This window comes from Ammodytes marinus (assembly GCF_949987685.1).
Source record: "Ammodytes marinus genome assembly, chromosome: 7".
Taxonomy (NCBI): domain Eukaryota; kingdom Metazoa; phylum Chordata; class Actinopteri; order Uranoscopiformes; family Ammodytidae; genus Ammodytes; species Ammodytes marinus.
In genome coordinates this window covers 12,044,571-12,067,124 of record NC_137211.1, presented here as the reverse complement: position 1 = coordinate 12,067,124, position 22,554 = coordinate 12,044,571, and the positions used below count along the sequence as shown (strand labels likewise).

The 22,554-nt window shown below is 44.3% G+C and overlaps 1 protein-coding gene across 1 annotated transcript in view; it reads right to left on the bottom strand.

Annotated features, from left to right (window-relative positions):
• The window catches only part of znf385a (zinc finger protein 385A), a 55,464-nt gene extending 36,754 nt beyond the window's left edge, over positions 1-18,710 (bottom strand). Inside the window, exon 1 of the mRNA XM_080030976.1 lies at positions 18,521-18,710. Coding sequence (XP_079887102.1) covers positions 18,521-18,530 — 10 coding nt within the window. The 5' untranslated portion in view covers positions 18,531-18,710. The remainder of the gene's footprint in view (positions 1-18,520) is intronic.
• Between the last annotated feature and the right edge of the window lie 3,844 nt (positions 18,711-22,554).

The window sequence follows — 22,554 nt, the reverse complement described above, 5'->3', positions numbered from 1 at the left end:
ACTTGCACAAACCCATTCAGGACAGGATTAATAGACTTAATGAAAATATGTCTGAATTGGCCTACGTCTCATTACATTCCAATGTGATATTTATCTCCATGGCACCTCGCGTGATGAAAGCATACCATATAATTAAGTTTAAACTACAGAGCAGGCACAAAATGATTTTGCAGTGCAGGGCTCAGCTCATGTGCAGCCTGCCTCTGTGTGTGTGTGTGTGTGTGTGTGTGTGTGTGTGTGTGTGTGTGTGTGTGTGTGTGTGTGTGTGTGTGTGTGTTGTGAAGGAAAGTGTTTGTGCTGTTTTGAGGTCAGTAATGACAGACAAATAGCTGTCGGGGCTAATGGGAGGGGACAGGCAGGGATGATGGGAACACAGAGAGAACAGCGCAGCACAGCTCAAAGCAGTATACGGCTGTGGAGACAAGGCATTCAGTGCTGCTACAGTGTTCACACAGAGAGAGTGGGTCACGATGAGTGCACAAAACAAACACACAATTACTGTATGCGCAAACACACGCCCCTGTGCGGTTGCTCTTGTCAGATCACTGGCATACTTGTATTCCTTAATTTCAACCTTTAGTTCAACATGGTTTGATTGCCGACATCACTTTACGTCATCTTAATTCCAATATTAATCTTGACCCTTAAAGTAACACTCACCCTGCCTGCATTCCGAATCGTATACTTTCTAATACTTAGTATGGTAGAAAAAAGATTTAGGATGACCCGATTCTTGTGGCCAGATTTAGGATGGAGAAAGACCCGGCCGAGATTTTTAGTGTTGAAAACAGCACCCTATTTGGGCGATTTTGACCCATAATCCAGTGCGCACCTGAAGTTACGTCACATCAATGGAGACTCCAAAAGGGGATGCGACTGATATAAAAGCAAGATGCAAGATCAAGGCGCAATGTTAAAATGAATGAATAATTAAAAGTATGTCCCAACTGTAGCAGACTGCATCCTAACTAGATTATTTGTATTGTCAGATGTAGTATGTAGAATAGAAAAAAGAAAGAGTATGCGATTCGGAGTGCAGGGTCTGTTGCCATGCTGTAGAAGGCAGCAAAATATATTTTCCTAAAGTGCTGGGAGGTATAAGATGTTTCTCTGGACATGTAATACTACTTGACTCACTAGTGGAATACATTATAACTGTGACTATAGGCTGACAATATACCGTCCTTAGCGAAGGAGTATTTGATGCACAAAATATACAGCGACTCATTGAGTCTCTGTATATTTCCAAACAGGAACCACACAGAGGCAGCAAAAATTTAACAGACACACACACACACAAAAATGAACAGACTGTAGAGTAGAGCAATTTGCTAAGTTGGTGAATGTATTTTGGTGTACCGTGACTATCTCAATTATGTAAAGCCCAACAACTGGTACCAGTGATAGCACATGAATAGGGAATAAGCCGACTGTCTTTATTATCCAGCGGTTGTTTTCAAAAGACAAACAGCTCCACTGCCGATTCCTCGCCTCCGTCTCCCTTCTGTCCTCTTTTTAAAATCCTCTCTCTTTCTTTCTCAGGTTTCTATCTTTTTGTATGATTTTTCTTTTTTTCTTTTTGTAATGAACCCTTGGCTGAGGGCCAGTCAGGTTTGTAAGATGATCACAGAGATGTCCATTGGAGATGTGTGTCTGATGTAGATGGCTGTAGGCAGTGTCTGAGTCAGTGATGGATGGACTGTTGGAATGCTATAGAGTAAGGAACCAGAGCGTTTCTTTGTTGTGTCTGCTGGAATACAGTGATCTACTGCTGCGGAATGAGATAAGACTTATGGCACTGGTAAAAAAAAAAAAAAAAAACATGGAGAAAATGGTGTCTGTGAATCAGTGCACTGCAACAGGAACATAGGCACAAAGAGACGGAGAGAGGGGGAGACACAGAAACAAGGAGGGGGAGAGGGAAAGAAAGAGGACAAGGTGACATTCCTAGTATGAGAAGGCAGCACACCGGAACATGTACCCTCTGTGCCTCTCTCTCCACCTGTACTCCGTTGTTTTCCTCCCCGCAGCCTGTTCCAATCAGCTGCCACTTGTTCCCTGCACCCACCCAAACCCAAATTCCCTCCCTCCCCTTCTTCTTCCCTTGTTCAAGGCAGTGGTCACACACCCAGGTAGAACAAAAGCCAGCAACTTTATTCCCATGCACCTACCCGAAACCTGCACCCTCCGGTATGGAATTCTATCACTCAGCCACAAACAGGTGGATCAACCCAAATACACCTTGGAGGACGGCAACAAAGGCACAAGATTCTCCATAAGATAAGACTAGACCCCTGGCTTTAGGGGAAGAGAAAAGAAGGCCTGATTAGTTTTACGAAAAAAAGTACTTATGCCCTTTGAAAGAATGTGAACCATAATGCACCCTGCCCAGTGTTTGCCAGTCCATTTCATTGACTTCTAGTCCCCAAGGAGGGTAGAGGGCAATATGCTATCAGCCTAATAGAGAGGGGGAAGGGGACTCTGTGTGGTTGATGGCCACTACTTTCATTTCCGCCCTGCAGTGCATTGTCTATGAATATGGAGTAGCTAAACAAACAGGCATGTCCTCTAACACGGTGCTCTCTGTTCATCCCTGGGCAATCCACACACGGCCCAATCTCTTTAAGTGCTTGGGCGTCTCTTCTGTAATGTCACTTGTCATTGGCATGGCCACAAGTGACACTTTTGTTTAAATCAGCATCCATCAACCCCCCCCCCCCCCTCCCCCTGTACAGAAGTGTGGGCAGCTGCTGAGGTGTGAATGCTTAGACAAGCAGGGCAAGCAGCCGCTGATAATTTTTTTAAAGGTGAAACAGCATCTGAAATTGAAAACGCTGGGCTAAAATTGTGTGTCAACATATTGTAAGAAGACTTTTTAAGTGAACCCCACATAAAAAGAACCCCAATGGATGCCGATTCCCCTGGAATAGCTTGTTACATGAAAGAGGGAAACCTCCTTGAACCAGACCTGAGCTCATTTGTCAAAGAAGAGAGCAATGTTTTCCCTCTCTTCTCTCATACATAGAAGTTGAGAGCAAGCAGAATTCATACCACCTACCACACCTTTAAGTTCAGCTGAGGCATATTCAGCATATTTTTCCACGATAGCAAGTGATGCATTATTCAGTGAGCTCTGGTTGATCTTGGCTGTAATAAATGTGCGGTCTACAGACACTCGGACAAACCCGGACACAGTAACTCACGCAAACATGCATTCTCGTGTGTTGATGCATGATGAATAAAGAGGAAGTGAGCAACTCTGAATCACACGGCCGTGGAGAGATCTTAAACTAAGTGTTCCATGGATGAAAGGAGCGTTGGCTTTTGAAAAGCTGTCCAAAGGCGCATGGTAATGAGAGTAATGAGAATATCAGACGTTGAACGTGGTGCAATATACTTGTTAAATGTGACAGTTGAATTACATCAGAGGTTCATCCCTGTAAAGCAAAACACTGCTGAATCAAGTGTGCAGTCTAATGGTCGAAAGTTTCCCACTTTAATGACACCTTACTTTAAGTGAAAGTGTTCATAAATCTAAACGTAACCTGCCACAAGCAGGGACATCTGGCAATGGGTAACACTGGCCCACAACTCGAGGGTCAAGCCTCAAGTAGCCTTTCAGAGAGTTAAAGTACAGGTACACAAAATATTATGCAAAATAATTTGTTGACTATATAGTGAGCACTACTCAGCCTGTGACATACTGCTGTTAAATGTCTTCTGTGGCTCAGGAGGGAGCAACTGGCTAACACTGAGTTCTGAGAAATTAAATGTTTACGGGCAAATATAGTTTTTAAGTTAGAGTGTACAAACACACAGTTCTTGCTATTAAATCCTAAAATTGTTATGCAGGATTGCATCACGATTTTCTAACTTATTTGACTTGGAGAAAACCTTTTGCTTTAGGGAACAAAAATGTGCTATTTAAATTGTGTGTGGGTGTGTGTGTGTGTGTGTGTGTGTGTGTGTGTGTGTGTGTGTGTGTGTGTGTGTGTGTGTGCGTGCGTGCGTGCGTGCGTGCGTGCGTGCGTGCGTGCGTGCGTGCGTGTGTGCGTGCATGCGTGCATGCTCGTGTGTGTGCCTCTATGGAGGATGATTGGAGGACAGAGCTCTTATTGGAGAGTGAGAACAGAGGGACAAAGATAGATTGAGAAAGGCGAATAGGACAGGGTGCTGACTTGACATAACTTGGCTCTTTTTATTCGTCAGATGATTCAGGGAGTCTGCACCCACATGCACCCTGCCTGCTCTCTTTCTCCTCCCTGCCATCCATCCCCCACACCACTAGCGCCGCTATTTGGCGTCTTGATTTGTCTAAAGATGGAAGGGAAAGGGGAGGACTGGAAGAAGAGAGGGAGGACGGACCTGGAGAGCAGAGCAGGAAGAGAGAGAGTTCAGCGCCACGGCTAAGGTGCTGCTTGCCTTTGCAGCCTGGGCCTCATTGTTATTATGATTTATTTTTTAATGAGTAGCGCTGCCCTCCTCTCTGCCATACAAAGGCTGATTGAATCTGGCGTTCTATTAGCATGTTAAAGAGGCCCGGCTTCATCTGTGAGCCGCTGAATGACAGCGGATATCATCTCTGTAATTGCTCCGTACACTGGAGCCAGGGCCAGAGCCAGCTAGAGAGAGAGAGAGAGAGAGAGAGAGAGAGAGAGAGAGAGAGAGAGAGAGAGACTATAGAGGAAGGGGGCAGTTGACTGAAGATAGGGAGGGAGGGATTAGAATTTTAAAAAGGGGGATGCAAGAAAGAGGGGGAGAATTGATGAGAGGAGCTAGTGGATCGAGATACGGCTCTGTATATCTAAAGTTAAGTACAGTTTGGACCCCATGCAGAAAGTTGGGAATAGTTTTTTATAATAAGATATATTTATTGTATTATATATATATATATATATATATATATATATATATATATATATAATAAAAAAAGCTAAAATCACATTTCTCTGATCTCTAATAACAGTAGCTCTGCATGTGGTGAGCTTTTACACAAGGACATCTTGTCACAAAGACTTTATATTTATGAATGTTCAAGCTGAAGCAAAGCACACACGTGCTTCAGAGCAGAGCTTGTCGCGCACAGTGAGGACATGACACTTTTATGTGACAGCGTGTTTCAACTACTGTCAGCGCTGCACCACATCTCACCCCATGTCCTCTGCATCTCCCTGCCTCTCTATACAGAATGTTTGTGTTCCCTCTCCCCCCACACTGTTTTGGTACTCGTTCTATTCTCTACAACTCTTTCACATCTACTTCTTCATCCCCTGCATCACTGAGTGCCTCATCCTCCTCATCCTCCTCTCCCTCTGTCGCCCCTGCTCTTCTTTTCTGCTCTCCCTCTGGTCCCTTTTTCTCTCTCTGTCCTTCTCTCTCTCTCTGCAGTAAATTGTAATTGAAGAAACAATGTGGTGGTGGTGGTGGAGGAGAGCTGCAGAAAAGATTCTTATCTTAAATCCACATGCCATGCATCCCAAATTAGCCCCCCTCCCTCCGTCTTTCTCTGACTCACTCTCTCCTTCACTCTGTTCTCCTCTGCTCTGCTGTGACTGTGCCATGCATGCAGTCCTGCATCATCAACAGCATTGTGTTTTAATCTTGGAGGACAGCCCAATGTTACCATGGTGAGTGACTGTGCATCTGTGTGCGTGCATGTGGGTGTGAGTGTGAACCCGGGGATGTGCAGCGCCAGCACATTTCCGATCCTAAAGAGACCAGGTGACAATGAAAGATGTGAAGCACTGAAGTACTCATACCCCAAAATCTGCACAACATTGCAAAAGGCAAGTTCATGAAAGGGGCTGCATGAACTGTCCACATACAGCTACTGTTTGAAACATTTTTTATATTTTGATATCTTTTCAGGATTCATTTGAATAAACTGTAGTCCATGTTGGAGAGATGGGGCTTCCGAATGAGATACAATGACGCATCAAGCACATAATGCTACAAAGTCTGTTTCAAATAGACTAAATAGATTAAATAATGGCATAATTAATGTACTGTGTTAAGGTCTTACTGTAACACAACAAAACAGCTTATCAGAGATCTATCAATGATCTATCTGAATCAAAATGTAGTTTACGTAAACAAACTCAGCTGTGTTGCAATCTCTTTTTTATGCCCTGCAATATTTCTGTTTTTCTTGCCTATATATATGTGCAATTAGGAAATGTTGTCTTTTCGGAATATGATCAGAGGAAAAACTTTACCCATCACCTTCCATTGCTAATTTTGTTTACTTGTGTCCTCAAAAACTGGAGGAATATCCATATTTCTCTCACACATGAAACAGAAGAGCTCACTTACAACAATGACCTTGCCCTTCACGATGACATGTTGTCATGTCGGGTGTGATAGCCAGGTAGCAACACATTATTTCTCTGGCACACTCCCATGTCACATTAACCACCAGTTTAAACCAAGTCTGTTCAGTTCACGTCTTCAGGATAACCCAAACCTCAAACTCTCCTTTCTCTCTTTCCAACTTTCATATTTGCAACAATCATCATGTATTATTATCAAATTTTACAAGATTAAATGTAGGCTACCCGGCTCACAAACAAACACACATTCGTGAACACATACACACACACCAAAGTCCCCCTCTCTACCCTGCAGGCTCACCCTCCTCCACCAGCACATCATGAAATCTCTAACACTCACAAGTTATTTACATGACATTACCGCTAAAGTGTTATAAAATTGGTGCCTGAATATCACTGCAGCAGAGATGCATTGTCTGTAAGCGTGCACATGTGTACGTGTGATAGCAAGGCACAATAGGTGTTTCAGAGCCCATTTGCATTTTGCTGATAGTCGAAAAACATAATTTTACCATTGGTCTATAAAAAGGAGAAACATTTGTGTGTGTGTGTGTGTGTGTGTGTGTGTGTGTGTGTGTGTGTGTGTGTGTGTGTGTGTGTGTGTGTGTGTGTGTGTGTGTGTGTGTGTGTGTGTGTGTGTGTGTGTGTGTGTGTGTGTGTGTGTGTGTGCAGGTGTTTGTGACAGTGAGTACATTTGAGTTGTGACTTTAGTCAAGTCCGCTTGTCTGACTGTAATGATCTCCTGTGGTCTCCTGTTTTCAGGTAATCATGGCACATGTTGACACACACAGTTAGTCAGATTGATGTGTTTGTTTGAGTGCTGGAGAGCTATACAGATTTACACACCGACTGACTGCATTAGCCTTGATACTAATCTGAGAGTTAATGGCTTTCCTCAACAATGCTGTTTCCCGTGCACAATGTTTTATTCAAATGCTCGCTGGGTCCGTTAGTAACGTGTTGAAATCTATCACTGTTAGTTTCCCTTACACAGGTGCTCTGTCTAAATCAATGTAGCTGTGTTTGTGGTGGTAGTTTATCACCAGCAATTATCCTCCAAGTAAAAACCACTCCTGTCGCTCTCGGACCAAGCAAATGGGACGAGTCAGATTTTCAGATTCAATGAATATTGATGCATCCCCTAAGGCCAATGCTGACATATGAAAATGTGTATATGCATGTTTGTAATGGCGTCCACAGAAGAGGACAAAGAAGATCAGCTGGGTGAGTGGTTTGTATCCGCCACAGAGCAAACAGCCACAGGAGTGCTGTCATTGTTTGCATTTCAGCCCCTCGGTTTTATGCCCAGTTGCTACTATTTTGAAAATGTGTACTGTGCTAAAATGTCATGCGCGTATCACAGCCTGCGAGTATAGCTCCTGGAGGGGGTTCTAGATTTGCCACAGCTTTGTACAGCTATGGCATCAGAGAGTCAAAGATTCGCTCATAAAAAATATATCTTTGGCCTTTCCTTACTTGATGTTGTTCCCCTGTGTTGCAGGGGTTAGCCAAATAAAAAAAGGCACCATGGCAGCAACTCTAAGCATCTCTGCTGAATAAGAATGATGCAGTACGCATATGCAGTTTGTATGCCTATACCAATCGCCGTGCAAGTGTATGTGTGGCCACTGACACTGGTGTAAAGCCCTGCTGATGCAAACAGTGTTCAGGCTGCTGTTCCACTGCTGCTAAGGGGACAGACAGATGTGATGCTACAGTGACGACGACAACAAGCCATTATGTAGCCTTTCCTGTTTCTGCCGTGCGTGCTGCACATGTCCCACGCCCCCTTTACTCCCCATCTCTCTCTCTCTCTCTCTCTCTCTCTCTCTCTCTCTCTCTCCCTCCTGCTACCACAGCCTCAGACTGCAGCAGCGCAGGGCAGTGAGACGGAAAATACAGTGATTGTTTCTGACCAAAATAGAGAGGCTTTGCTGGAGAGGGAGACACTGAAAGAGAGCAGGGGAGAAAGAGAGAGAAATAGTCACATGGATGAAAGGTAGAGATAGAGAGAGAAAAAGAAAAAGAGAGATAGAGAGCATTAGAGCAGACCATTTCTAAGGTCACCGTGTGGCTTTACAGGCTCAGCGGAGACTTGTAAAGAGTCACAGCTCCACTGGGTACTCCTGATTTTGTGTATAAATGTGCGTGACGTGGTAAGAGAAAGGAAAGGAGGGAAGGAGAACAAGGCGAGAGAGAGAGAGAGAGAGAGAAAGTGAGAGAGAGAGCTTGGCTGTACCACAAAGAGTCTCACCTTGTTCTGCACCATGCACACACAGCACCCCAGCTGTCATCAGCTTCACTCTCCTTCTCCATCAGGGGCCGGTGGGGACATGCATCATTCATGAGCAGGGACTTATTTGGCTGCGTCATCTCCTCACATAACTGCCAATAAGTTTTTTGTTTCACCTTTACTCAGGCAGCAGGATGCACTCGATGCAGAGTAAATGTTTAAATGATATATCAAATTTTTTCTCTAAGACACAGGGCAAACTGCAGGAAGCTGTTTTAACAGTTAACAGTGACACATTTCTTTCCATCAGGTTTGAGCTAAACTCCATTGGGAGTGGTGGCACAAACAGCGTGATTATTAAGTGGGACTGGGGGGGAAATACAAGTCAAATCTATTCTCGTCAAAACTGAATCTGCTATAGTTGAGAATAACTAAATGGACACACACAATGTGTTTTTTCCCCAAAATTAAAACAGCCCTCTTGAAAAAGAACATGTATATTCATTAGAGCTTTAACATGAAATATGGAGAGAGTGAGAGAGAGAAACCACATGTAATATGAAAGGATAATTAATCTAAGAATTGCTGTGTCCTGCCCCCAGCACCCTCTTTGCCCAACCTGTCCTCTTCCCTAAGTGGCTGTGTCGCAGCCTGCTGTGAGGCTGCATGCTGTGAAGGTCACCCTCCCCGCAGCTAGATTACACAGGCACGCACAGTCAGGCAGAATACGATATTGCCCTTGAGGGGAGGTCTGAGGCTCGGGCTGCCACAGACAAGCCCTCTGGATCTTCTGGACCCCACCAGGACCAGCAAGTACAATAAGGTAACTACTTTTAGTCAAGTGCTAATAAAAGGTAGAAGGGCAGAAAGTAATCAGTGTGCTCCAACTAAGTGTCCGTGGCTGCTTCGTGTGCTCACCACCAAAGTGTGCGGAAAAGCAACCCTCAGGTATCAGAACAGCATTCATTGATGGGCCAACAACAGGCCTAGATGAGTCACTCTTACCCCTTTCACACCAACAGGAACCAATAGCCAGCTCCGGGCTGGTGCTGGGGTCAGTCCAAAACTGGTTACAGCCTAATAACAGTTACGAACCGCAATTGGGAGAATACTCCCGTCAGGCACAAGATCAGGTGATATCAAAGAGCCTTCAAAAGAGCATTGATCACACTGTTTTTGTAGCCTGGATTCAAAAGGAGGGGGAGATGGCACCTTTTATCCTGCAAAAATGGTGCAACGAAGGGGGTCAGTTTTCCATTGAGTTGGACAGGAGCAATTTGACATCGGCTCTCTCTGGAGTCCTGCCACTGTTTTAGATGTCGGAAGAGACACAAAAACCGCACACACACATACACACAATACACTTGGCAGATCCTGTTGTCCTTTGCTGGCTATGGCTCTCCCCACTGTGACCTTAATTTGTTCTGTCTTGAGTATGAGCGCCCACTGGGCAGCTGACGCACCCCAGGGGAACAAGCTGACAGAGTGTGTGAGCATTACGTACATGTGGGTTTGAGCATATGTGGGAGAAAGGCAGCAATGGAATGAGATAGGGGCATAAAGTGAGAGAAGTGAAACGGCACAAAGAAAAGAGTGAATGTGTAGGTGTGCGTGTGTGCATGCCTTGTACATGCGAGTGTGTGACTCTTGGGTGAGCGTTGTCGTCTGTGTTCACAGGTTTAAGCACAGGAGGCAGAATGTGGAGAAAGCGACTCTGAAAGCATAGGACACAGTGCCACCAATCAAAGCAAAAGAACACAGGCTGTCTCCCTGTCGGCTAATCCTCTAATGAAGATTTGTGGCAGTGGCTAGCTGGCGATTATTGGCCCCGCACAAAGACAAAAACCATCTTCGGTGCTACAGTGAGTATAATCTCTCACATTTACACAAGCCATCACAGGCACAAATGAAAAGAATTAAGGGTGCAGGCATAAACGCTGCTTTAACTAAATGTTTCGTGGGCTGGCTGGCTACTGCTGTGCTCCGACACGCTGTCAAACCCCTGATGCTAAATTAATAGGCAATCCCATTACAAGCCCAAACATTAACCAACATTATTCAGATGTGAAGAATGCAATGTGAAGTCGCTTATGTTTACGCTGTTGTTCCTGTCTCATCGGGCAAATTGCACTGATCCTGACTATGCTAATTTTATGGAAATGCGTGTTTCCACTGTTCCTCTTTGCCTCCCATTTGTTACGTTTCATCAGTGCTCTTTTGAACCACAATAACAGCCTCTGTCTGAGTTTTTCTGTGTTAGCTGAGAGCTACGTAGAACATGTAAGCAGGAGTTCATCCATCCGTGTGTCTCATGGTGGAATATATTAGCAGGAACTGACAGTGGGTGTATTCAGCCCAGGCTACACTCTCCACAATAACTGCAAAGATCAAGCACATAAATCTGTCCACTAAATGTATGTAAGAAGTGACCCCCAAAGGGAGCCAAGGGCCCAGAAAACGGCACGCCACACAAACATCAGCAATAAGGAAAAATAAACAAAGCAACAATCAATAAATGAATGACCCCAGGTATCACATTACCCCTGTGTCCCTTTCAGCCTTCGAATCCACCACTTCGAATGGCACCTCACCCTCCCAATCCTCCCTTTCTCCTCCCACTGCATCCCCCAGGCAGTGGAAGGCCGCAGTGGTGCAGGTCCTGGCAAAACACCCTCACCTTCCCCCTCCCTCCCTCTCTTTCTCTCTCCCTCTCTCTCTCTCTCTCTCTCTCTCTCTCTCTCTCTCTCTCTCTCTCTCTCTCTCTGAGGAGTAGGGTCCCTTGTTCAGGGGAGAGCTTGTGTGGAGACAGGTGTGCATACCTGACGCTTGCACAAAGCCCTACACCACGCCAATCCCGTAACTACCTGCTAGCTAGGCTTCCCCAGCTCACATCCACTGTTGAAATTAAACCTCCTACGAGAAGCTTTTACATTTTTATGAAACGGTCTAATTTTTCCTGTCTGTGGTTATCATAAATGACCTGCAATAGCAAACAAGACCATCACCTTCAACATCATCATTAGCATTATTAATCTTACATAGTCAGAAATAAGTGCATTGCACATTCATCTCTGTGCATCCTGCAGTCTCTGTCTCTCTCTTTCACTCGTTTCCTAAACAAATGAACGCACCGCAGGCAAAGGACGAGGCACTGGTGTCGTAAAAACACAACCGCTTTTATCTAAAGGTGCCAGTAGAATCAACCAAAACTGAAAGCTCCTCGTAGCTACTTTTCCCCAAGAACCATTCTGCGAGTTGTGGCTTCAGTGGCTGTCGATGGGAAAGACGCCACAGAGGGCAGGTCTGGGCCCATCCTTCCGCCGCCTTTTCTATCACCAGGACTTTCTGCATCCCTTAAGCCAATAGACGCACCATTCAAGCACATTGGAACAGTTTTATTTGGCAGTGGGAAGGCGTTGAAGGGGTGGAGATTAAGGCAATTGTAATCTTTTCATGTAACATTAAGGGTTAAGAGCTAGTTGAAGGCTTCTTGCATGCAGAAGCTGGCACTCTTCCTTCAGTCTGTGTGCCTGGCTAACCCTGTAGTAAAATGAGAGCTGTGTAGATGGATGAGGTCAGGGAGTGCGGTGATGTCCTTGTGGCTATAAGTAAAGTTCATGCAGGGCTGTAGGAGGACTTTCGCAACAGTGTGTGTCAGATTTACTGCTCATGTTTCCTTTTTGCGTGAGTCTGACAGAGAGACTGCAGCTCAATGTAACCATGCTCTGGTAGGAAGGCATCCGTTTCTCTCCACAGGACAGTTTTAACCAAAGGATTGTCACCCCAACCTGATATCCAGTCTTTGGCTCATATCAATCATTTCCTTTCTGCCGTAATTCCCTCCAATGCTCCCTTAAATCGCTCTCCTCCGATACTACACTATATTCGCTCAATCCCACTTTCCCATTCTTTGGTTGCTTCATCAGCTTCCTCCTCCACTTTAGCTTCCACCTTCTCTCCCCATGCCCCTATAAATTGACCTTGCTGCATCTCAAGGAGAATTGATTTCTCTTTGGGTCTTTGTGTGAAACCCTATCTAAACAGCCCTCAGAGGAATTTCCTCCCCCCCCCCCCCCCCACCGCCCAAAATTGCATGGAGCTAATTCTCTTTCACGAGGACACTTTTCACTCCATTTTATCCGTCTGCACCCCCCCCCTCTCTCTCTCTCTCTCTCTCTCTATCTCTCTCTTTCTCTCTCTACTTCTATCTTTCTCTTCCTCTCCTCTTCTGAGCACACATAAATAGAGCAGGCATGATTAATGCAACATCTATCGCCGCCAAATGTTAGCTTTGCTCAACCTTTTCATGCTTGCCTGCTGTTTGGGAAATTGTCATTCACTCACGTTCCAGCGCTGTTACTGAATTATCACATCAGCTGCTTAATAAAACCGTTTTACTTACATTTGATGATCGGTATTGGTTTAAGGGAAACACAAGAGCCGGATGAGACATGCTTCTTAAATCTTCATAAATCTGACACTCAGCATTGCATGACATTTTGCGAATTCAAGCACTGCAACAGCAGATTATTGCCTTATTAAATATTAACAGCAGATTATTGCCTTATTAAATATTATAAAGTATCCATATATGCGTGCTTTGAAGCTATATCGTTTTTTTTATATATATCTGCATAGTACACCTGCACTTGTACAGTATAACATGCAATTAACCTGATTAGGTCTGTATATATTTTTGGTCCCTGGTCTTTATTAGAGTCAGTATTTGGACAGTATTTCAGTACCGAATGCTAGTGTGTGCAGCTTTGCATCACAGAGTCAATAGCAACATGTAAAGAGTATATAATTCACCTCATAAAAGAATTATGTCACTATCTTGATGGTCCAACTAGAAATGCCGTTCTGTTACAGTGAGAAGAAGAAAATAATGATGTGCATACTTAGGTGCAATGCAATGCCAAGCATTAAAGAAAAAAAAAAGCCAGACTTTTAGTCTCCAGACTTTTATCAGGGAAAATGTTTGACACAAGGTAATCCAACACCTGTGCGGGCAAAAGAATGAAGCCATGCTATGCCGTGCAAGTATACATGAGAAATAGAGTTTAACTCGTTTAAAGTTCCCAAGATCTAAAAAGATAGGAATTCCTAAAGAACTAAATGTCACAATACACATCAACCATTGAATATTAACGGTCAAAACAACAGGGAAAATGACAATCAAGATATCAACACAATATTTCAGAATTATCTGTGTAGTAAATCAATTGCAAATACAAAAGTAGAGTAGATAAAAACAAATGTCAAAGTGTTAAATGCAACAGTGCACCTTTGCAAACAACAGAGAGCTGCAGTGTGAAGTATCATCTGTGCCACTTTCCACTTTGTGATCAGAGTGACTGTTGAAGCATACGGAACATTTTCCAGGCTTCAACTCCCAGGTGTGTCGTAGCCCCAGGATTCCCAGTAAGTAGTCAGCCAGACTGCCTTTGGTGAATGAACTAATGTGACACCATAATCACGCGCAGGTGCATTTTTGTGCTTCGCAGAGCAACAGCAGCGGGCTGTTGGTGGTGGCAGGTGCTGGCACTGGTCTGTGTCGCTGTACACTATACACAACATTCCAGTGTCCGCAAGAGCTGAAAAACTGCCCCATGTTTACATTCATTGCATGTTCCTCATCACTCTGATTCACAAAATGAAACCAGGCGAGCTCCCGTGCTGTTCTGGCCTTCAGCTTTAGTGAATGGTGTTTGTCAGAGGGCACTGCAGTGGGAGTCAGAGGAACAGACACCTCCACCTCCCTCTGCTCTGCAGTGCTACACACACTGGTGGTGGGCCACACACACACACACACTCACATGCACTCACAGACACAATGGGTTGCCTTCCCACCAGTCCAATAACAGGCCTATTCATTAGAGTCTCTTACAGACAGTATCGACAACCTGCTGACACACAGTCACTCCAGCATGAACATATGGAGCAATGGAGGGAGGAGAAGAAGGAAAATACCTGTTATAGTAGCTTTTTGACAAGTCAGGAGTGAGCTATATAGACTTAAAGATAGAAGAGAAAGAGTGCACTTCTAGCCATACAGTATATGCCCACATCGTCTCTCTCTCCTCCTCTCTCTCTCTCTCTCTCTCTCACCTTCACTCTCTCTCTCTCCCTCTCTCTCTTTCTCTCTCTCACACACACACACACACGCTCACACACACACACATACACACATTTGCACACACACACAAAATACAGTCCCCCTTCAGATGAGTGCCACATTAATCTTGCAACCTAGGTCACTCACAAGATATGTTGCCCTATTGTAATTACAATTATGGGAATAAGTCTTCTCAAGAGTGCCTCGCACATTAGGGGCTTATGAAAGGTGAAGTAAGGGCAAGTGCACAGGACTTTTTTATCCCACGGCAATATGTCACCCACCCCACTGCAATTGCCATAAAAAAAAATGTTATCAGTAAGGAAATCTCCAGCAAAACAACAATGTTGAAATTGGAAGCCTGTGGCCCACATGCAGGAAAATGTAAAGTGGGCATATTAAAGGTCTGACAACAATAACAGAACATCCAATTTAGCTGAGTGATGAAGTGAGCTTTATTATTCACAGGTGCTCATCACTTATTCAGGTTAACATCTCTGTATTATTGCCAGAGCATTAAAAAGTAGCCATGCATGGTTTGTTCAGCATGTTTCACTGCAGAATATGAAAGTTTCAGCCGCACCGAAGCATTCCAGTTTTTATCTGGAAAACACTGTGCCATGCATAGCAAATATCTGGCTCATTATGGTGTTATAATTACTGTGTTACTTTGACATAAACAAAGTGAGCAGAGATGTCATGAACAAAATGGACGGGAAAAAAAACTGCTGATCTGCTCGAAGGCATAGCCTACTCTCTGGTGGTGTCTCTTTGAGTTGACCTCTGGAACCAGGTAAGTGTGTGGGGGGGGGGGGGGGGACTGGGTGAAAGGAATGAGCAATAGCTATGCAGACAGGTCAACAGAGAGACTGATTTTTATGAAGACAGATGGGGTTGGAGTGGACACACAAACACCAAGACAAAGAGACAGATAGACTCATCGCCCTGTGCTCAGGAGGTGAGCTCAGACTCAAACAAACAAGACGGATGATGTGACATAAAACAACATCCAGAACTTGAACTGATCATGACTGAGGCTACCACACAAAAAGATAAATACACGTTGTTATGAAGCAAACATAGCAGAATGTCCCAAGAATGCTTAAGAAACAGTCATAATGCAGCAATTTTTGGTGACAGTGAGAGGACCTGATAAGACTTTTTTTTTATAATTCCATACTAGGAGCTGCCTCTAGGCATCAGCGGGCTGAAAGCATAGGAGGTTTTTTTTAAAGGAAAGATGGCGGCTGGTCACAATGACAAAGCGCAGTCAACAGAAGCTTGGTGATCATGTTCTCTACATTGTTCTATTGCGGTTTCGCTCTGTCCTCTGCCAAGATAATACCCACTCACTTTAACACACAAACACGCACAGCATCAGCAGCAGCACCATACATTCTAACTTGCTGCAGAGGCCATTGTCAGGCAGAGAGCTAAGCTGGGCTGTCTACAGCTTTGTGTGGAAGACACGGTACAACGCAGCCGCGCTTTCATAGCCGTTATCGGTATCAGGACTATCATCGCTATCACAGTGTGCCAAAGACCTCTGCCTGGGCGATGGTTATCATGGACTTGTGAATACAACGTCAAGGACAGAGCATCATTGGGAAAGGTTGTTCGCTCAAGGTCATACACAACAATGGATAGGAACAGCTAATAGCTATGCAGACACAGCTGATAAAGCATGTGATTAACACAGGCATACTCACACCGCACACATATCACACACACACATTATTTAAAATCAACAAAAAAAAAAGATGCACATTCCCGTTTGTCGAGAGATATGTTATCACCAACTTGCAGATTTATATCATTTAGCTGAATTAGGATATTTGCTGATTGAAGTTCCGGATCAGCCAGCATCAGAGTTGTAAAGGTCATTACAATGACATTAGCCTTTTCAGAGGAGGAAAGCCAGAAAATGTAAAATCACTCAGCAGCCACATCATCGTGCACATTAAGCAGACTGTTAGACAATGGAAAATCTCAAAGTTCTGACGGAAATAATTTAAGATACCTATCCGAGTGAATATTTTATAAGGAGGTGTCCAGGTCAGTGTTGTTTTTGGCAGGTGTGAAGGCGGAAGATTTTACAGACCATTAGATGGGATGGAAAACACACAGATTTGGTATCTCTGAGCTGAATAAACATTATCATTGCTCCATTATTTCTGCTGTAAAAGTCTGCTGTACATGCAGCCAGTGAACTGGACAGCATCAAGTGCTCATGCAAAGGCAAAAGTCGTGGTACTTCCAAACAGAAGACACATTCCATGTTTTATTATTCCTCCTACCACAACTGTAGCGCTAAACAGTTCAAATGGACGCACTGTAATAACTACCCTCAGTTTACCTCCCATTTGTTACAGTGAGACAGCTGTGGTTATGGGTTAACACTACTGTAGACACATCCCGGACAAATATAATTTACAGGAGCTGCTACCACCTGCAAACCTGATCAAGACAGAGCTTGTCTTCCCATTAAATGAGGCTGAAGGTAACTGTTCACTTTTGGCCAGCGGCAGAAATGGGAAATGTCACCCATGGAGAAAAAAAAGACAGAAACAAAATGAAAAGATCTCCATTTAAAAACCACAAAAGACGATTGAGAGACTGAAGAAAGTTGTCAATTTTACATTAGGAATTGAACTTCATTGACCAGCTTCGAGCTCACAGGAATATATACTCTTCCATGTGCGCACTTCAAACACGCACACCTCAGACTACATGACTATAATCATTAGATTTGTCTGCTTGAAAAACATGCCTGCCGGGAGAGAAGAGGAGCAGGGCTGTGCCTGAATCAGCCCAGGCATGCGTTAAAACAAAGTGGCCTCTCCGGCAGAGAACACACACACACACACACACACACACACACACACACACACACACACACACACACACACAAACACACATAGGCTACTTGTGGTGCACACACAATAATCTAGCACAGACACAGACATACACAAATGAGAAGAATCTGGAACATATTTACAAGCCTACACGCATTGTCTTTCTTATTAAACACACACTACCCTATCCTATCCCATCATTTCCATTCAACGGCACATTCATCATCAGTCATATCATTGGGCTTACAGTGCCAAGTTGCCGTCCTCTGTATGAACGTAAATGCTGACTATGTAGAGCACAGAGAACACACAGAAACCCCTCTCTCAGACATGGCCACTATGCGAGCAGAATACTAAAGAAGAAAGCACTGGCTGACTCAGAACAGGACAACCCTAGAGTAACGGAAAGGCTTCAACGTGCTGCAAACTAAGGGCTGAATATTTTATGTTCTTCTTTAAAAATGCCATTCATGGGATGAACCATGCTCTGGTCATTGGTAAACAGGGTTATACAGTGACTAAGTGGAAACTACGTGGTAGTGCAACGAAGACCTACGCATTCACTTTAGGAATTCTGTTCACTGTTTGTATACATTTGTATTTATCATAAGGTTGATATGAAACCAGCTTTGTCATCTTCACCTCCTCTGAAAGGGACATGAGAATGGTTAAGCCTGGTCATGTGACCAAACAGTCCGTAATGATACAGTCCAGCTCCAAACACTTTGACCTTCCTTCTCATCACTCACACCTGCCATATTGATGGCACTCTGTTATCGTAATTACAAGCACTAACCATGATTTAAAGGTCCATCCCAGAGCTCCAGTATTGACAGATGTCTGTGTGGAATGGAAAGCGAACAGAGCTCACTATTAATAAAGAGCTTGCTGGCTGCCAACTTTAAGTAGGGATTAGTGATCCAACAGCGTGACTGACCTCTCCAAAAAAAAAAAAAAAACTCATGCAAAAAAAGGGACAACTCACCCAAAATCATGACTGTGTGTTGCCTCTGGTGTCCCTGGGTTGACCAGTGCTCCCTTACTGCCCTGGTCTCTCCTGCTTTCGCTCAAGGGGACAATGGCTCCTAAATGTCTTTTCAGAGTTCCTCTCCACTCTCCAGAAAGAGGCAACTCAGAGAGGCAACGCTAGATGTGAGGAGAGACTGCTGCTGCTGCTGCACATGCTGTCCCTTGCGTCTGCCCTCTCCAGGTGAAAAGCTGAGTGTGTGTATGAGAGAGAGAGAGAGAGAGAGAGAGAGAGAGAGAGAGAGAGAGAGAGAGAGAGAGAGAGAGAGAGAGAGAGAGAGAGAGAGAAAGAGAGGGAGTATGTGGAGGAGGGGGTCCAGCGTTTCTGCAGTTGTGGCTCAGGTAAGCCTGAGGACACTATGGAGGGGGTAGCAGATAGAAGAGAGAGAGAGAGAGAGAGAGAGAGAGAGAGAGAGAGAGAGAGTCAGAGAGAGGAGGGGGAGCCTAAAGTGTGGCAGCCAATCACAGGAGGAGGCTACAGAGCTGAGATCTTCTCCTACACAGCAGCCAGGAGGAAATGCAGTGGTCTCCAACAAACAGCTGACGACAGGCAATTACTTCTTCACTGTGTCATTTGCCTCAGATGGAAGGTGCTCAATGCACTATACATTCGGTGCCTGCTTTTGGTCTTTCTCTGTAAAACTACACCTTCCTTTTCCCACTCTCTGGCTTCCTCTTCCTTTCTCTTTTTTTTTTGTGGTTGGGTATACGACCTAAAGGCACCTTACATGCTTTTGCTCCGATTGGTGGCAGCCTCAACCAATGGGAACAGCAGCAGACGCCTGTCATCATGCAGAGTGAAAGTCCTGAAGGAGAGACAGAGCTTTACTGAAAATGCCTTCTCCCCCAACCACTGTTACTCCCCCATTCATTTCCCATATTCTTCTAAATCATCTCCCCCTTACAGAGAGCTTGATTGCCAAAACCGTTTGCTGTGTCTCTTTCTTACCCGCCCCCTCCTTCTCTTTTTGTCCTCTGACTCCATGTGTGTGTGGACTTGTTAAAGGATTAACCTTTTATCCGCGAGGCTCTGCTAGTCTCGCTTTTTCTCCCTTCATCTCTTAACCTGCCGAGGCAAGGTTATGCATGTTATCAACCTCTAGCGTTTTTTCTACAAAGGGGAGGAATTTATACTTGGAGTGAGGGGGGTGAGGGGGATGGGGCAAGCAAAAAAAGGAGAGAAGAAATAGAAAGCGACAGAGCGGAGGAAGCAGAGGAAAGAGGAGCAGAGATTGAAGTAAATACAAACTGACAGAGGGATGAAGAGATGTGGAGTGACAAGAAGAGAGGACCGGGAGGATGGGATACAGACAGAGCCAGAGACAGACACAGGAGAAGGGCTGCGGAGAATGAAACTGTGGACCACAGCATTGTGGTCACTAATTGAAGAGGAGCTTCACAGCCAGCTTCTTATATGGCCCACTTACTCCACACCAAGAAACCACTCAAACAACGTCTGGTTTCATGTCCGAGCACTACTCTGTCTCCCTCTCTCTCTCTCTTTCACTCTCTTTCTCTCTCTTGCTCGCCAGGATAGCGAGAGAGAAACTTTTGAAAATCACACAACCATGATGTTACTGAGATGCTTAGTGTTTAAGGGAAGGCTTAACAAAGCTGTCAAAAAATTAATCCCCTTGGGCGAGCATGCTTGAAAACACACAGATACAAACACGTGAGCCTGCGGGCTACAGAAAAAGCTGCCTGATGTTCGCAGTGCCTCCTCATGTCCTACTCTCTCTTTCTCGTTTTCATTTCTACCCCCACCACCCCTCTCTCTCTCTCTCTAGCTCTCTCTCTAGCTCTGTCTCTCTCATGCTCTCTGGCTGAGGCTATGAGTCACAGGGTGTTGGAGTGAATACTAAGGACGATGGCTGACACCTACAATACCCTTCTGCACAGCAGCTCACTGCACACATTTAAGCCATTGTATGTAAACACTGGCACACTGAGGGGCCACAAACACCACACAGATTCCTACAGATTGTAAATTTTGATAAAATCCACTGACTTGAAGCTGCTGGCATTATGGAACATACAGTATCGTAGCCGCCGAGATCTAACACTTACTACCGCAATGAAAAATAGCAGTTGTACACAGAATAATGACCTTACATGTGTGGAACAAACATGTTATAGTGCAAAAGGATTGACATTACAGAAGGAATTTGAGCCTATGGGTCTTTGCTTCAAACACACACACATACCCACATCATGTCTGCAGGAAATGGACTGAGCACCTAGAATATTAGTTTCTGAAAATGGGACACTGGAGCAAAAGTTATTATCAATACAGCTATGCGTGCAAGTCCTTCCATGGGCATCTGTGTGTGTGTGTGTGTGTGTGTGTGTGTGTGTGTGTGTGTGTGTGTGTGTGTGTGTGTGTGTGTGTGTGTGTGTGTGTGTGTGTGTGTGTGTGTGTGTGTGTGTGTGTGTGTGTGTGTGTGTGTGTCAGCAAAAGAGCTGAGATAGGGTTTCCTCATTAGTTGTGTTGGTATCAATAATTCAGAGCCGGTCCTTGTTGGCGTTCAATGGGCCGAGTGCTAATGTGCTGTCGGGCCAACAGGGGCCCAGGGCCCAGTGCCACTTTAATGGATGTCATGATGAGAGGGTGAAATCGGAGCACGGAGATCCTGTGTCGTCCATAGGCAACAGGAGGCAGGGAGTACAGGACAGGGGAGAGAAGTGAGGAGACAGGGATGGGGTGAAGGCCACTGGTGGGAGGACAGATGGCATTATTGGACATGTATGTGAGTAGAGGGCTGATGGAGAGAAACTGGGAGAAGAGATAGGAGGGATGGAGGGAAAATTGGGCTATTACGGCCCTTTGCTTGCCAATGGCTATGAATCAATCAATGTGAAGATGATTTGCTGACCTCCATCACCTTTGGATGGGCGGTCATCATCAGACACATGTTAAGTTGTCACCAGGGGGATATTTTTAATGAATTATGAACTGACATTATTTCATTTATTTCGTTTAATTGCATTCACTAGAGTTGCTAGAGGTACTTCACTCACAAGAGCTTCTTCAAAAGTGCCAGGAGAAATAGAATATACAGCTTAATAACACTTTGAAGTACAGGTCTTTCATTTCCTATGGGAAACCTTCCATGAATAGTGTCATTTTGTAGTAAATACATGGAAAGCAGGAATTTTCCTAGGTAGAACTTCTCCTGTTCAAACAGTTCATTCATTACTATTCATAGATGTGAATACTACTGTACACTATGTGAAGAGAAAGTTCCTATTTGTGTATGTTCTCCAACTGACCTGCTGTGTCTCTGATCAAAGAAGTGCTTTTGTTACACAACAAAATGATTTGAATTAATTCAACAAAAGTGTACCAACTGAGCGTTATTTCTATTTTCAGGAACTTTTTTGTGAAATGATTAAAAGGATGATCAACTCTAGCTCATATGCTGACTCAAAATTGTGTGTGTGTGTGTGTGTGTGTGTGTGTGTGTGTGTGTGTGTGTGTGTGTGTGTGTGTGTGTGTGTGTGTGTGTGTGTGTGTTTGTGTGTGTGTGTGTGTGTGTGTGTGGTGTGTTAATTCACATGATAATACATACAATGCTACACTGATATTATACAAGACGGGACAAACCACAAAACCAAATATAAATGGACTAATGATTAACCCAGGAGAGTTTTATGACGATCCAAGATCCATGTGGAAGTGATCCATTTTAAGTCTTGTAACATTGTCTGTGAAAATAAGTCAATAAGGCGTTCACTTTTACTTTTCCTTTACTTCCTATTGTTGTGTTTCCTGAATCATTGTGTATTATAAAAGGTTTGTTCAATAAAAATAATTTGTATATTGTTCCGGTTTGTTGTCATTTTCCCTCATTTGTTGTGTTGTTTCCAACATTGTTGTTTTTTGTACCTCAGGGCCACTGTATTAATAAAGTAAGTTCAACCAACATACATGACTTTCTCACTCTGAGGCGACGGACGTGAACTTTTCACCTTTCAACCACACTATGGCCGACA